Consider the following 16,011-nt stretch of genomic DNA (forward strand, 5'->3'; position numbering starts at 1 on the left):
CATACAGTATGACTTCTTTGACAGATCTTGTACTGAGATGCACTTTTGCCTGTGCTTAGTGTTACAAATGCAATACAGGACTTCTAAGACAAGAAAGCAAGTGTAAATGTAATCTGTCACAGTATGTACAACCAGCTGTTTGGTAATCTGAGGTTTGCAGAGCAGGGTGCCTGCTAGCTCGGGTCGGAATGCCCTCTGGTTTCTTTCATTTCTCTGAGAGATTACAGTATTATGGTATTCATTTATATAATCCTTTCAATGGGATACAGCCCCCTTCTTGTTGCTACCCCTAAAATGAAGTTCATATAGTGACTGCAGCATGTAATCAGTTAAGGTTCCCTCTGAGAACATTTTCTGAGGGTTCTCTAAATGATCTAGGAAGTGTTCGAAAAACTGTCAGCATTTTGTGAACCATTTGAGAACTTTTAGAGAACCTTTAGGGAACGTTCCTTGAAGGTTTTCTAAACCTTCAGGGAATTGTGCTTGAAGGACATTCAATCTGGAGGGAAAAGTTGACTTCTCAAAAAAATAAACAAACACAATAGAACAGTACCTATAACTACCAAGAATGCATCGAAGTAATCAAGGTGAATATCCCTTTACGGTTCTCTAAAGGTCTTCGAAAAAGAACATTCAAGAACCTAAAGAAAACCCTCAGAAAACGTTTTCTGAGGGTTCTCTAAATGTTTAAAATGATTTTAAAACCTCCCTAGAACCTTGAGAGCCCTCAAAGAACATTTTCTGAAGGTTCTCTAAATGTAGAGAAGAAGAAGGGTTTGAAAAACCTTGACAGAACCTTCAGGGAACGGTCCCTGGAGGTTCTCTAAATGTACTTGGAAGGGTTTGAAAAACCTTTACAGAACCTTCTTTGAAGGTTTTTTGTGAAGATTGAGAGACACGTTAGAGAACCCTTTCTAAAGGAAACGTTTCCTTAAGGTTCTTTGAAGGTCTACTAAAAACCCTTCTTAGAACCTTGCGGGCACAATCAGAGAACATTTCTGAAGGTTCTCTAAAAGTTCTGGGAAGGGTTTTAAAACCTCCCTAGAACCTTCATAGAGCCCTCAGAGAACATTTTCTGAAAAAAATCATTGAGAGAACCCCAAAGGAATGTTCCTTGAATGTTTTCTAAAGGTCTTCTAAAAAATCTTGTGGTAACTTTTAGAGAACCTTTGGAGAACCTTTAGAGAATGTTCCCTGCAGATTTTCTAGGTTCTCAAGAGGAAAAGTTCTCTTACGGTTCTCTGAAGGTCGTGTCCAGAGAACCCTCAGCCAACACTTTCTGAAGGGACCGTTCCCTTTAGATACTCTGAAGGTCTTCTAAAAATCCTTTCGAGAACGTGTTGATAATTTTCTTTGAAGGAAATTCAATCTGGAGGGACATAGCCATCTTTGGAAATATTTACAAATGAGACACTCTTCTGTTCTCAAGAAAAACCTACAACTAACAACAATGCATCATAAAGCATGAAAGTGATACGTGTAATGTCCCTGGTTTGATTTGGCTATAAAAATATTAGGACGAGAACCCTCAGAGGACATTTCTGAAGGTTCTCGAAAGGTTGTAGGAAGGGTTTGAAACACCTTTGGAGAATCTTCAGAAAACCTTTAGGGAATGTTTCCTGAAGGTTCTCTGAGGGGAATGTCCACTTAAGATACAGTTGCTCAATAGCTTATAAGATTCGTGTTGTGTTTCAAGAAGGGCGTGGACCTTATGGTTGGATTGATTATACAAGTATTGTGTACTTTTTCTAGGGGTTTAAACTCTGGTACATATACTCTAATACAATGGATTTCCTCTCATTAGTTCTGCACTTAAGAGTCCGTGACAGAGGTACCTGCAGTGCCACTATTTATATTTACATAGGATGAGATTTTTCTTTGCAGTGAATAAGAGGGAATCTGAAAGCTAATTGACTTATCAGTTGATGTTTACTGAGGAGACACCAATATTTACAAATCAAAAATTTTGGTTTGTATTATTCTGATGTTCCAATAATTTGATTTTGTGCTATTTTTTAACAACTAATGTTAGTCTCATAATGATGGTGGGTATGGATAACTTTTTCTGGCAACCACAATGTGCAACCTGTAGCCATTGCTCCTTGTTGAAGAAAACCGACTTGATGATATATACGTATATATATCTCTGTGGTCAGTGTTAGCCTTCAGGAAATGTCCAGTCAGCTCCATGAGTGCCACACTGAATAGTGTTTGTCCATTTTATTAGCATATATATTCTCTGCTTTAGCAATTTCGCAAGCAAGCTAACTTCCAGATGTTTTAATTTCTAATCCTTGTTTTTCCCCCTCGCCTTCTGTTTCCTAATCCTTGCTACCCAAGTACTGTGGAGTCAGTCTGTCAGAGGATAATGACTGGAATTATTGTGAAAAGTAGCTAAAAGGGACATACGTAAACCCATCCATCCATTACCTTTAACCGCTGATCCTTGGGAGAGGGCGTGGGTCTGGAGCCGATCCCAGCTGACATCAGGTGACAGAGGGCCAGTCAATCACAGGGCGAACACATAGAGACAGACCACCATTCACACTCACAATTACACCTATGGGCAATTTACAGGAAGGAAGAAAACCCACACTAACACGGGGATAACATGCAAACTCCACACAGAAGGGCCATTTTCGGCCAGCAGGTTCGAGCAGCCTTACATATGTAAACCCTTTATAAAATAGATAATTTATTGTGTGACCAAACTAAAAATATAAAAAAGGACTGGTAATTTTTTTTTTACAGTAATCTGAGCCAATTCATACTGACAATGTTTCATTAAGATGAATGAAAAATAATTTCAATAAGAGAAAAAATCAAGAGGGAGGAGCAGAGAAATGACAAAGTGAGAGATCTTCATCTAGATTTTTGATAAAAAAAGAAAATACTAGCTCTGACACAGAAGATATATCAAGACAGATACAGAGTTCAAGGGGGCTTTGCATTAATCTCACGTTGTAATGACAGTTTAAGGTTTTGGTATTCTGATGAATTCCAGGATTGGACTTAAACTGCTTTCATTTTGTTTGCTGGTCTTTAATCTTCTAACCCTGCGTTCTTAATCAGAACTCAGAGCAGGTTTTTAATCTCGCATGAATGAGGCCGCGGATTATAGGCCTCTGACCTTGCCATGTCGCACAGCTGCTTCCTCCTCAAATCAAGTTTCTCTTCCTGTGTAGCTTGCAAAAGAGGATAATCTTACTTTTTGCACTACAATGCTGTAAAATCCAAACTGTGAATAAAAGACACAAACACTGGGGAAGAATCCTAATTTCTGAGAGGGTCAATCAAAAACAGGTCCAATTCATAATGACATCAACTTGAGGATTTTCTACAGATGTGTGTCATGATATCTGGTCTCTGTGGCATTTCATCATCTAATCCTTTTGACTTTTGAATTAGATACAACACCACTTACCGAGTTTAGAATCGAAGCTTTGTTTTTCAGTATGTGTGAAGGTTGACTTCGAATAGATAGGTTCAAGTTTGATTAGTGGCTTCAGGGTTGCCTGTGTAATTACCATTTTAACCTTGAGGACTGTGTTCTGAGGAACACACACTGCTTTTTCCTTCACTGTCCCCAATTGCTACAGCCAAGGTACTTAGTTTAACACATCTTTATCCTAGTTTGGGTTAGGGGTTAACTTATTTACAAGAATAAGCAGCTAAAACAAGAGGGGGGTATGGTGGCTTATAGTGAGCAAGTAAGCATCACGCTCAATCAAACTGTTTTTTTCTTTTGTAATTCTATTGATGTCACTTGTGCATTGATCTAAGATGGCTTACATGTGCATTGATGTGTTAAAAACAATGCTAAGTCTGCATAAGAACTGGGCTGCTGTGATGAAAGAGAGAGGAATGATATAAGAAAATACTTCAAACTGTATGACTATTTTTCTTTATAAAATGAAGATTAGCTTGTTACAACAGATTTCTATGAAAGCACTTTGAAAAGCAGCCAAACACACGTTCCATGCAAGAAGCTAAAGCAGTGATTTTGTCAGATCGGAGCATCAGAACCTCTTGTTTCTTGTATATCTGATATATTTCATCAATTTGGTGCAACACTCACCACATGAATGAAGGTAACCTGCCAGGCCAAACACCACCTATTGGTACCAAATGTATCTGCAGCAATATGTCTACATGGGGACCTGCACATGTAGACATGTGGGCCCTTTATAGGCAAGTGAGGAATATCTGCCACAGTTTAGGTGTTTGTGCCAAACGCGGGCAATTTACGCTACAACTGCAATTGCATGTTATGTGTGGAGCTGGTTTAACAATGACTTGCGCCCAATCTGCAGCCTGCTAAACATGAACATTTGTGAATAACTAACAAGTCAGCTCTACGAGTTGCTCTGTTTGTAGAAAAATCAAAGCAGCAAGTAAGGCTACACAAACAGTATATGTTTGTTTGACTAAAAAAAACAACAATGATTTATAGCATAAGAAATACAAATAATTAAACATTGCTTTTTATGTTGCACTGATTTATAATTATAACTCTGGACTAGGTTGGGAAGGCATCTTCCTTACATCTACATACTGAGCCTTTTAACTCAGTTTGCACTGCTTGGTTACAGGGATGGCTGTCATACACACTTAACTTTATCCAATTTCCTGTCTGCAGAATCTCTAGATCCCTTCACACTTTACATAGCATAGATCATTTCATCAGCCTCATCTGAGTCTGCCTTTAATTTCCACTCTAATCTAGTCATATCTATAGTCTTCCTAATGATTCTCTGTAGTGTCTGTAGATCAAATAACTCTACAGACAACTGTTCATTTCAAACTGCAAGATACAAGCAGTAGTATTACCCAAGATCCTTTTGGTATCAGGTGGCTGTACATGGTGTCTTTTCCTAATCCACGTTCATAAAACCTCAATCTCATGTAACTTTTAGGCCACAGTCATTTTGTGAGTCAGCTTCCTGTTCCTCATTTAGAGCTCCGGCCCAACTTTCTAGTAACAGTTTTGTTATGTTGATTATGTCATGTCCCCCGTTGATGACTGAACAGTCTGACATCAGCGACAGTACATGCGGTTTCAAGTTAGTTTTATCTCCTCTTGCAGGTACATCACAGAAGGAACAATTAATATTGTTATTGTGCTCTAGTCAGTAAATTAAGGGTCAGTATAGCTGATGAGGTATATTAAGTTATACTTCCATCTATTGGCCAAACTGTGGTACTGTGCATCAATAGAGGGGGAATATATTCTTTTTGTTGGTTAAAAAAAAAAAAACACTGAATGTTACAAAATGTTGTTTATTCAAATCTGTAATCCGCAAAAGCATTAATAAAAAATATTCAACATGAAGACAGACATTAATGTAAGAGAATGCCATCAATGTGGGCTCTGGGTTAATGTGCAAAAGTGCTTGAGACAAGAACATAAAGAGATTGCCTTTATCTTTCTGTATTCATACAATACCAGCGCATAAGGCACATTTTGCATCAAATATCATAATTTCCTATATGTTCCCCTGTAACACTTTCATTATTCCTCAAACATCACGAGAAGCTGACAGTTGTTCATCCAAACTATGTACCGGCATTAAATAATGCTGCCGACAATTTATGTTAGCTGTAACAATTCCTCTACTGTCACAAAAAGGTTATGTTAGTGCTGCGCATATTTGATCAAAGAAACAGCACTTAACACTTCATGTACAAAATACATGAAGTGTTAAGAATACATTGATTATGAATATAATTAATGAGCTCAAAATTAAACAAATATCATATCTTCATAAATGTGTGTATGTGTGTGAGGTCGGTATGTAGCGAGAATTATTTCAGCCATCAAAACAGTCGGGTTATGAGTTTCTTATTTTAAGAACATCCTATTTTAGAAATGGAAACATTTGGGAATGTGTGCACTTTAAAAAAGATGGACACTAGATTCTGTGTTTACTACAGTGAAATGCATATTAGGAATACAGCAAAGGAAATGTGACATTTCTCTATGCCACTTTAAGATACCAACATCAGACCGAAAATCATTCAGTGAAATACACAGACAAGCATATCAATCCCGAAAGGAGATTATAGTATATAAAGTCCACCCCCTGCTCTGTGGTTCTGCAAGATTAGAAATGACGATGGAAATTGAGTCCAATTATAAGCTGTTGTTCATGTCCAGACAGACATTGAGCAGAGACGCAGAGACGGGGCAGCTCTGTGGAGAAACTGCCTCCTCTGTCTGTGTGCCAGACTCTGATGCAGCCGTTTGAACCGAGTCTGCAGGTGGCTCGCTTGGGTCACACTCTGAAGAACTTACTATTTTGATAGTGATCTGGGACTCATCTTTACTCAAAATGTGAGGGGAGTAGACGGGTGAGGAGACCTTGGCGAGAAGCTGCAAGTGGTCCTGATCAGAGCCAGCTTCGAAGCTAACGCTCTTACATAACCCGCACAGACTCTGTCGCGTCTCCTCCAGGTTGTGCTCCAGATCGGTTCGCTCGTGCAGCAGTCGCTCTTTCTGATTTTTCTGTAGAGAGAATAACAGTTAAGTACATTCACTTCCTTGACTCCTTATCATAACATGCATAACTGTGAAATGAAAGGCTCACTCAATGGAGCGATGCAAATATTTAGGACAGGATCGTAATTATTTTTTCTCCATTTCTTTGTTCATGCTTCTTTCGCTTTCATTCATGTTCCTTCATCAGTCTACAGTATCTAAACTTTAAAGGTTTGGTCTGATCCAGTCTGTTTAATCTGTAAACCTAAATCTACCATTCAACTTTCCACAGGTGATACAGGATTTACACCCAGGAAATATCTATGAAGGAGGGGACAAGATGCTTGCTGTAATAAATTGTTTTTGTCTTGTGCTCTTGATTGGTAAGTGCACCTTTTGGTCTGATCTGCTCATATAACCCTGCCATTTAGCTGTGCAGCAAAGTCTACCATACAGATATTTTGCATTACTTTTTCAGTCGATACATTCTCTTGGATTTGTGCTCCAATTACTTAGCATACTGACCTCCATTGTTTTTTTGTTATGGCAAATGAATAAGAGGTGAAAGGAGGGGTGGAGGCTGTGCCAGAAACTTTTTTCGGAAGACAAAAGTACTTCCATCAAAGTTGCTGCAGTTCATACTGGTCATAAATAGAGGCCAATAATGGTTACAAGGACAGACAATTCAATCATATTATGTTTGTCAACAGAAAAACAAGACGTATTAAAGGCAACTTACTAATCTTTTGATTTCACATTCTAGCTGGTATATGCTGTCTAGTTTCCTCTTTCGGCAGCGCTGGGCAGCCACGCGGTTTTTGCTCCGTCGACGAACATCATGGACAAATTCAAGCTGATCTTGATTCAAGTGATGGTGTCTCAGAAGCTGCTGGAAGGCACTCCGGCTCAGGGCTGAGATCTGCTCCACAGGGAATGGGAGCTGAATCTGTAGAGTACAGTGTTTAAGAGCTAGATGTATTCTACTTAATATCTTAAACTGTCAAAAAACAAATATCAGCTGTGTATCAAAATGACCTCTGCTGCTCTTTTGTTGTTGGCTTCAGTATCTCCATCTGTGTCCAGCTCTGAGTCGTCCCCAGAGTTGAGCGAGGAGGACATGTAGGGGCTCTTCTCTGACTGGGACAGGCTGTCGGTGCGTGGGGCCGGGTCGTCACCTGTCCCAAAGTCCCTGAGGAAGGGACAGTCTCCTACACTGGAGCTCAGGTCCAGCTGCTTAAGCCAATGGAAGTCTGATGCTTTTGCCAGATTGTGTTGGTCCATTGGTTCCAACGGGAGTGGTTGAGCCTGAGATGGACATAGGTCGGACCAAAATCCCTTTGCCAGATGTTCAGCTACCTCCCTCTCCACGCTGCTCCTCCCCCCATTTCCCTCTTCGTGACTTAGAGCAGATAGTGTATGGTCTGGAAGATCACCTTCCATTTTCTGTTCAAGGCCAGCCTCACTCTGCTCTAATAACTCATGGCAATCATCCGCCCCTGATGTGTTGAGTGGACATGAACCAGGGTTGCAGTCGGTTTCAGCACCAAGCGTCTCCACAGGCTGCTTAACTTCTCTGCCTGCTGGCTCAATGAGTTCTGGCAGATTCATATCCCCGGGGGTTGACAGCTCACAGGGTAAGCCACAATCTGCCAAACTCAACTCACTTTGATTACACACATCTCCTATCTCTAAACTTTCTGTCTCGCAGAACTGAGAGGAATGATCTGCTTTGTCAGAGTCTGGGCATGGCAAAGACAACATGGGGCACACACCATTGGCTGTTAACTCCAAAGATAAGGGGGGCATTTGTGGCCCACAATTCTCCAAACAAAAGTGCTCTTCCCCACTGTTCGTCTGACCCTGTGCACTCTCAGGACACTGTGATGGGAAATCTGTTTGTTCATCCCCTCTTGAAGGCACTGAGCTGTGTGACTCCAATGATTTTGGTTGGCTGCTTTCTGCGCTCGGGCTAAAACTGGCACTGGGATCTCGGCTCAGACAACAGGCTCTACGCCTGACCTCTTGTGACGTTCTTTTGCCGTCAGAAAACTTTGGGACGAGAAAATCAAAGCATGCGGACTCCAAATCACGAAATCTTAAAAACTCAGCACTGCTGTGAATGGCACGAATGTTTTCTTTGGTGAAGAGGAGCTTTGATGTGTAGGCAAATTGAAGCAAAGGTTCAAACCCCGCAATGGTCACCTGTAGGGAAACAGAATCAGCAAATTGTTGAGGTACCATAAAACATACACCATAACGTAGATATAACAAACTACTGTACAATAAAATACTATAATTTCACCACACTATAAAGGTGACCAGGTAATAAAGGAACATAGGAAATGCAGATCATTAGCGTTGTTTCATACATGCCCTGAAATGTATAACTTATTAAGTAGCCTATACTACAGTACAAAAATCAACAAAGCTCAAAACAGCATCGTCTTGCAGAAAAGCTTTCTAGTCCACGTGTTGTAACATTTTAGCCATTCACAGAATGAACTTGGCAGAATTTCATTGATGAGCTCTCTTCTTTCAGGATGCCCAAAAGTGCATTATTGACATTTTTCCACATATCATTCAGATGAACAGCAGGACACCGACCTCCTCGGGCAAGGTGATGATGGGATTCTGTCTTGTGACATTGGCAACCTTGCTGTGGAAGTAGTCACTGCAGGAAGCCAAGACAGAGCAGTGGGCCCGGAAACTCCTGTTTTCTACCACCACCGTCACATCACACAGAACATCCTGCTGCCTCTGATCATCCAGACGCTGGAGAACATGGTCGCTGTGCACTGCAGACTCAAAGGTGAACACCATGGTTCAAAAAGGCTCAGCCTGTGTGACAGAGGGAGCAGGGTGAAGTCAAAAAAGCATCACGATCACACGCCATTTGTCAAAATTGACTGCACTATAGGTTCTAGCTGCAGTGATTAGTCAATGTTCAATTAGTGTGTTGACAAAAAACTAACCTGCAACAATTTTGTTGTTTGATTGGATAAATTGATTTAATAATCCATAGATAAACCAATACTGAAACAACCGTTATTTGCAGCCTAGGTGGATTCAGTCCTAAGCAAGGGATGTGATGTTACATCATAAACAACCACCAACCACATTTTCATGGTGAGGGTTAGCATTTCAAGAAATCTCATCTGCTTCTTAATGGCATTACTGAAATAAGATATACAATTATGTAAAACGGCTGCAATGTAACATTACTTTTTGTTACTGTCTATTACCACTTTGCCACAAGAACAGGTTACATAATAAATATTATCGTTATGGGCAGCAGAAACAGGACAGGCACATGTTCTACCCTGATGCAGGACACTGTACCTGCTCATTCAAAGCAATGACATGCTCCAATCTGACTCAATGACGGTGGCGCTAAATACAATAACTTATGTTAACATTGTAGTGACTGGGTTAAATAATTAGCTAGACAGCTACTCGTGAGCTGACAGTTAGATGCCGAGTCAACGTTAACTACAGCAGCCAGGGCAGATTTCATTTTAACTTGGGCAGCAAGTTTTAATGCTGACTCATGTTTAGCCAAGTTACACAACTGGGCCTGCAGGCGAGTCGCAACCAATAATATCCACATTTACGACAAGACCATTATGTTACTAACGACTGACAACACTTACATTGAGATACAAATGTAATGGTCGAAAATGATATCTAAACGGAATGGCTTTACGCTAGGCTAGGTTAGCGATAACTACTGTACCGAGCGATAACACTTTCCTGTTGACTACAATTTAAAATATTCCGTAACATTCATTTTAATCATTTATAAAAGGCCACATGTTTACTGACCTGTTATGTCAGCTAGATAACACTGCCATTGGTGAGTTTTGAGTAGAGATGTTTCTGGACATCCGGAAGCAGACTTTCCTCTCGTCATGTGACAATCTGGATCCGGGAAAAACTGTCAGCACTTACTGCGCATGCTCAGTGCAAGAACCAAAAAAGCCAGCCGAGACAGGGATAAAAATCCAATTTTGAAGCATTTCATTATGATTTCATTACATGACATTGATAAAAATAGACATATAAATATGTTTTACAAATGATGTTCCCCCAACATTTCATTCGCCTCCTGAAATTGATTTTTGTAATGCCAACAAATCCAACACCACAATCTGTTCAATGTCCATTCTGACTTTCATTGCACACCTTGCAATATTCAGTGAGTGTGAGAAACATACAACTGGTCCTGTTTATTACTTGAAACACTGTGTGGAACCTTCTGTATAATCAACATAATTTAATTACAGCCCAGTTTGAGTCACAGAGAAATCTGGTCAGTTAACTGATCCCTTATACTGTGGAGCAGAAGCAGCACGTTGGTTTGTTGGATTTCCTGAGTAGTGAAGCTCCGTTCGATTAGAGGATTCTTTCGTAGAAGAGGAGGTAGGCTTGGCAACTCTGGACTTTACTCTCGCTCACAGGTTGAACACACGAGTCGCTGATATGGAACCAGGATCCTCTGGGTGGCTCTACATGTCCTAAAGGAGAAGTGATGAGTTAGTGGAGGGCTGCATAAAACATTAGGATCAAGTTATCATTAGATTTATTGTCATGCCAGAGTACACCTGCCTTCAGCTGTAAGTTCGTTGGATGGGGGTTTATGGCACTCAGGTCGCGCTTTCACATACGCCGTGTAATGACCCGACCTCATTGTTCCGCTGTGCTCTACGATACCGTACAAACTGTACAATATTTGAGTATTTCCCTCTGTCAAGTTCTGTTTGGAAAGAACTTTTGTTAATGCCCAGACTACAATAAAACAATGATACATTTACAAATATGCCTATAAGTTTATTGATAATTAATAAAAGCTGTTAATCCCAATATTTACCTTTAACGCACAAAAGGGAGCTAGATCCAGTATCAGGGGGAAATGGACGTGTCTGTTCACCTTGCAAATACTGTATCCATTCTAGAGGAAAACAACAAAAGTCTCATTAAAAGGAAGTGTTTCACTGCATTTGAAAATACAAAAAAAAGATCGAAACTAAACAAGGTGTTATTTTCTTTAAATAGTTGGTTCACAGTTGGGTGAATAACAACAGCTTGACTGACAGGATCAACGGTCTTACCTGTTGAAACCTTTTTAAATGAAGGGTAAGCACTGGTGGGGGAGAAGAGATCAGCATTTGCTTCAAGGCATCAGTGTAGACATTCTTCTTGGATCCTAATCAAAGCACAAATAAAGAAGATGAACTTCATAGATTCCAAAATGTAAAAGTGAGTTGTTTTGAGAAAACAAAGCAGCAAAACATGAATTATTTGTGATGCACAAAAAAAACACATCAGTCAGATATATTTCACATACCTCCAGCTTTGTCTTTGTTTGGCTGCCGTTTAGTGCAGGTAACACATAGCAGGCTGTTGTTCTGCGTGAGGGTTTCCACTTCTGTGAAGTGGAAAAGGCACGACTGGACTGAACACTCCAGTTTCTCAGGGGCTGTTCTGGTAGCCAGTGTGCGGAAGGCCATCTCCGGGTCCTGGCTTACTACAGTGTACTCTTTAGCCTCCAGTGGCTCATCTTCACTCTCCATAGTTGTATCTACAGCATCAGGTTCTTCTATGAAGGCATCATCCAGGGTTACTTTCTCTATTTCACTCACCAGCTGTGTGTCTTCTCTTTCCAGATCCATGTCAGATGATCTGTCATCGTCTAAGATACTGTCCTTTGACTGCTGCTCATCAGATAAGACAGTAAAACGGTTGCTGACCGATGACGTAGCCAATGAGTCGCAGTCTATCACTGAATCCTCATCCTCCTCCTCTTCGTCCTTCTTATCCTGGACTGGGTCGAGGTTCTTCTGGTCCTGTTCAGACACACTGATTTGTGCAGGGTTCCCCTCACTTAGCGAGGCTTCTTCATGTGTTGCAGTGTCAGCATTTTCCATGTCCTTTGCATCTGCAGTAGGATCGGTCTGTTCACTCTCCGTGTGGCTCGGAGAGGAGAGACTGTCCAAAGTGACTCTGCCTACAATCTTCTGCTGCCTCTTTTGATGCTTTAAGCCAAGAAAAGGAAACAATACAAACTATTTTCTTTGTTCTGCACACTTATTCAACACGCATCCATCAAAATGATGAATTAAGGCAAAAGAATGAAACCTTATCTGTATATGTTCAGTGAGGTACCTTTGCCTGCTTCTTTGCCTGTTTCTTTGCTTTCTTCTGCTGGTATTTGCTGCCAGACCCGGTGGGAGTGTCATCATTCCCGTTTGTCAAAGCAGGGCTGTTTCTGTCATCCTGGCTCGACTCACTGGTGCTCTGAACTGCTTTTTTCTGGTTCTTCTTTCTGTATGCCTGAAAGATGCAGTCACAAGAGGGTACATGCATGCAACATAAATAAAACATGAACAAGTAATTGCTCGACGAAAAACAATCTTTACCTCATCAGAAACCGGAAGGGAAAGGTCCAAAAACATCTCTGTGACTACAGACACCTGTGAATTCAAAGCAGTGGCCATTTAGCGTGACATCGACATACAGTAATACTGACAGGTTATCCTACATTTTCCTCCACAGTACATACCGTTTCACACTGCTGACACATTATAGTGCTGGTCGTTTCCCCGCCAAAAACTTCGTCGACAACGTTTTTTGGAAATCCATTTTTTTCGTACTCTGAAATCAGAACTTAATTGTTAGACGGCCACATTTAAATATTAGGTGTACCAATATTGTACACTTTACTATCTTTTTTGCTCAACTTACTTTGACTACGAGATTAAAGTTTAATGTATAGCCCGGTTACTTACCTTTAACTAGTGTTTTCAGCTGCTCTCCATCTGTGCCTTTTCTAGATTCTTTCAATGCCTCCATGATCCCTGAGCCTACTCTCTGTAGATACAAAGACAATCTTTAAATGCAAATGATCAAAATAACCTTTTGATAAACCATACAGAGGAACTCTTGTAGACATAAGATGTACAAAACGTTCACAGAATCGTCATCATTTCAGCCTCTTAACACTGATCGCATTCTTATAAAACCTCCGCTCTGTGAAAATGAACCAACCTATCGGAGAACCTTTCTGGGAGAGCAAAATCCCTAAGGTCATTAAAGGAGAGGGAACAAGTGCTATTTAGCCATGAGTCTTTGCATCTCACACATAACATGTCCTCGACTACATTTAGAATCTGAATGACTTGGCGACAATAAGCCTGAAATAAGAAATATAAGTGCACAGTGCAATACATATCAGCTGGTTTATTCACTGCAGTACTGTTCTGCTGTCAATACATTATACAGCCACGTAACACATAGCCACTTGGACAGCTACAGAGTCCATTTCAATTGTAAATCGTTCCCCAATGTGAGATATAGAGAGATTCATTTAAAACTAAAAGCATACTTTGATCTCCTCCGCTCGCATCCCATCCAGAAGGTAGCGCAGCAGCTCCTGGCTATCTTGCTGCTGAAATCCTTTGAACCTGGCAGCCCTGCAGAAATGAGATGAGACAATAATGAACAACACTACATGCAGTGATGCTAGGAAGTACATTCTAAGCACATCTTAAGGCTGAGCTCCACCTCAATTTGTAGTCGCACTCACTTTTTACAAACTTGTGTGAACAACTCCCGCGGTGTTACCACACCCTTCTTGGATTCCTGGATCTCGTTGAGTAGTTGACACATAGCCAAAGTCAGGGAGCCAGGCTGGCCTAACTGCATGACAATAGGCGCCTGCACACAACATAAAAACAAGTCTTTAAGTAATAAACAGTGTAAATTAAACATCAGCTTTACAGTTAAAAAGAAAACATAAAAAAAAAAAAAGAATGGCAACACACCAGATCCGAGGAGGCAACGGGTTTAATGTTAAGACTAATATTCTCTTCTGTCACTTTGTTGAGAGTCTGTCTTAAGAGCTGTGTTTGAGAAAGATTCTGGAAAACACAATGACAACAATTAGCAATAACTCACAACTTCTCTCATTTCAATTCAAGACTGACATCTTATAAAGCACCATCTTACCTGAATGACTGCATTGAAGAAACATGTGTTTCCCAGGTTGCTCAGCCCCTTTACTGAAACACCACCATTGTCTTCAGATGTGCCAGACTTTTTTGATATCCCAACACTCTCTTTCTTGGCGTTTTTCTTTTGATGGCCCTTCTTTTCATTGTCCTCGCTCTCCTCTGCCTTTACAGTCTCCGTCTTCTGATCAACTTCCAAAAAGCTGTCTTCTTCCTTCACTTCTAAATAACCAAACACAACATGGTGGACATGGTGATAGAGACATGTAATTCCAATAATACAGTTTGACTTAAAAAAAACTAGATGGACTTACTGTTCTGTGGTCTCTTGATGGGATCTGCAGAAGTTTGCTTTTTTAGGCTGGTCACCAGCTGAGCCAAATGTCCGGTACTGGAGTACTGGACTTCATCATCACATATGTAACACCTGCAAGTTTGGAAAAACATGAATTAAGACCGAGTACTTCTCATTTCAAACACAACATATGCCTCTGCGATTAACACACCACAGCAACATACTCACCACACACTCCAGTTGTCCAAACTGATTACCAGGCAATGTGGATCCGACCGAGGAGTCTCATAATGTTTAATGGCATGCTGGTTCTCAGAGTTTCGTCCACATCCCTGGTAGAAATGCATCTGGCTATTTAGCAAAAAGTCACTCCATGCACTTTAAAAATCGTATTGATAAATGGGTTGAATAAACTCACTATATGGCCACATTTCAAGCACATCCATATGGCTATCGTTTCCTTTTCCTCTTCAGAGTCTTGTGGCACGGTGGTGCTGCTATTTTCTTTGTTTTCTTCATGCTTACAATCCTGGCATCTCGTCCAATCAGAATTCCCTGAGAGTTTCTTTAAAAGAGTTTGTTCTGTTCCCTTTTTTATGTGCCTGCAGGATGGACCTATGAAGATACAAAACACGCATAATGTGGCAAAGTCACCCTAGGCCTTCTACAGGTCGTCATATGACATTAAGATGGTGATACATTCACTTTGATACATTATTTTGTATTATATATTTGCCTAATTTATGATACATTCTTTACCTGCCAGGTCAATGTCATCGTCCTCTCTGGAGCTCTTTCCCCTTTTCTTTCCCATTTTCACCTAACGTTAAACACAATCACAGATGAATGCAAATCAGACACAGCAGTCACATGTGGTTTGGCTAAACACGTAAGCTAGATAGAATTACAATGCTGCTTCACACAATTGAGTATAAATGAATGTAACGTTTAAGTCAATGACCATCCTTGGGGTCCAGTCAACTTACTGTCACAAACGGAGCCTAAAACCTTCACAGTTTACAATTTCGTTAACTTTGTAAAGATCAATTCTCTCATCCGGACACAGCTGAAAAGGGCTCAGAAAAGGTGTCTACAAAGTTTCAATTTCGCGAAAAAAACCACTCCCCTGATTTGGCAAAAAAAAAATCCCAGCTGACACATGCAGACAACAGAGGAACAGAAATGTGACGGTACCGCTGTTTCGGTACGTGTGTTTCCTGTGTGCGTCGCTT

The 16,011-nt window shown here is 40.6% G+C and overlaps 2 protein-coding genes across 3 annotated transcripts; both read right to left on the reverse strand.

Annotated features, from left to right (window-relative positions):
- Positions 1-5,264: 5,264 nt before the first annotated feature.
- Positions 5,265-10,417, reverse strand: LOC142958957 (transcription regulator protein BACH1-like). 2 transcript variants are annotated; one of them, XM_076100026.1, is made up of 5 exons: positions 10,301-10,416; positions 9,083-9,316; positions 7,514-8,680; positions 7,218-7,424; positions 5,265-6,505 (listed from the first exon to the last, which is right to left on the reverse strand). In XM_076100026.1, exons 2-5 carry the CDS (start codon positions 9,296-9,298, stop codon positions 6,134-6,136), a joined length of 1,962 nt encoding a protein of 653 aa, XP_075956141.1. In that variant the 5' UTR covers positions 9,299-9,316; positions 10,301-10,416; the 3' UTR covers positions 5,265-6,133. The 2 variants fall into 2 exon arrangements, with proteins under 2 accessions (XP_075956141.1, XP_075956142.1); XM_076100027.1 differs by lacking the exon at positions 5,265-6,505 and adding an exon at positions 7,004-7,119 and having other exon boundaries at positions 10,301-10,417.
- Positions 10,418-10,472: 55 nt separating this feature from the next.
- usp16 (ubiquitin specific peptidase 16) lies at positions 10,473-15,990 on the reverse strand. The gene is made up of 18 exons (XM_076100024.1): positions 15,766-15,990; positions 15,539-15,599; positions 15,198-15,394; positions 15,008-15,111; positions 14,799-14,911; positions 14,483-14,706; positions 14,299-14,394; positions 14,061-14,191; positions 13,860-13,947; positions 13,264-13,345; positions 13,038-13,129; positions 12,895-12,948; positions 12,641-12,808; positions 11,823-12,510; positions 11,587-11,681; positions 11,346-11,426; positions 11,084-11,231; positions 10,473-10,992 (listed from the first exon to the last, which is right to left on the reverse strand). Exons 2-18 carry the CDS (start codon positions 15,591-15,593, stop codon positions 10,871-10,873), a joined length of 2,538 nt encoding a protein of 845 aa, XP_075956139.1. The 5' UTR covers positions 15,594-15,599; positions 15,766-15,990; the 3' UTR covers positions 10,473-10,870.
- Positions 15,991-16,011: the final 21 nt, after the last annotated feature.

This window comes from Anarhichas minor, unplaced genomic scaffold (assembly GCF_050575085.1).
Source record: "Anarhichas minor isolate MPS153535 unplaced genomic scaffold, ASM5057508v1 ptg000026l, whole genome shotgun sequence".
Classification (NCBI taxonomy): domain Eukaryota; kingdom Metazoa; phylum Chordata; class Actinopteri; order Perciformes; family Anarhichadidae; genus Anarhichas; species Anarhichas minor.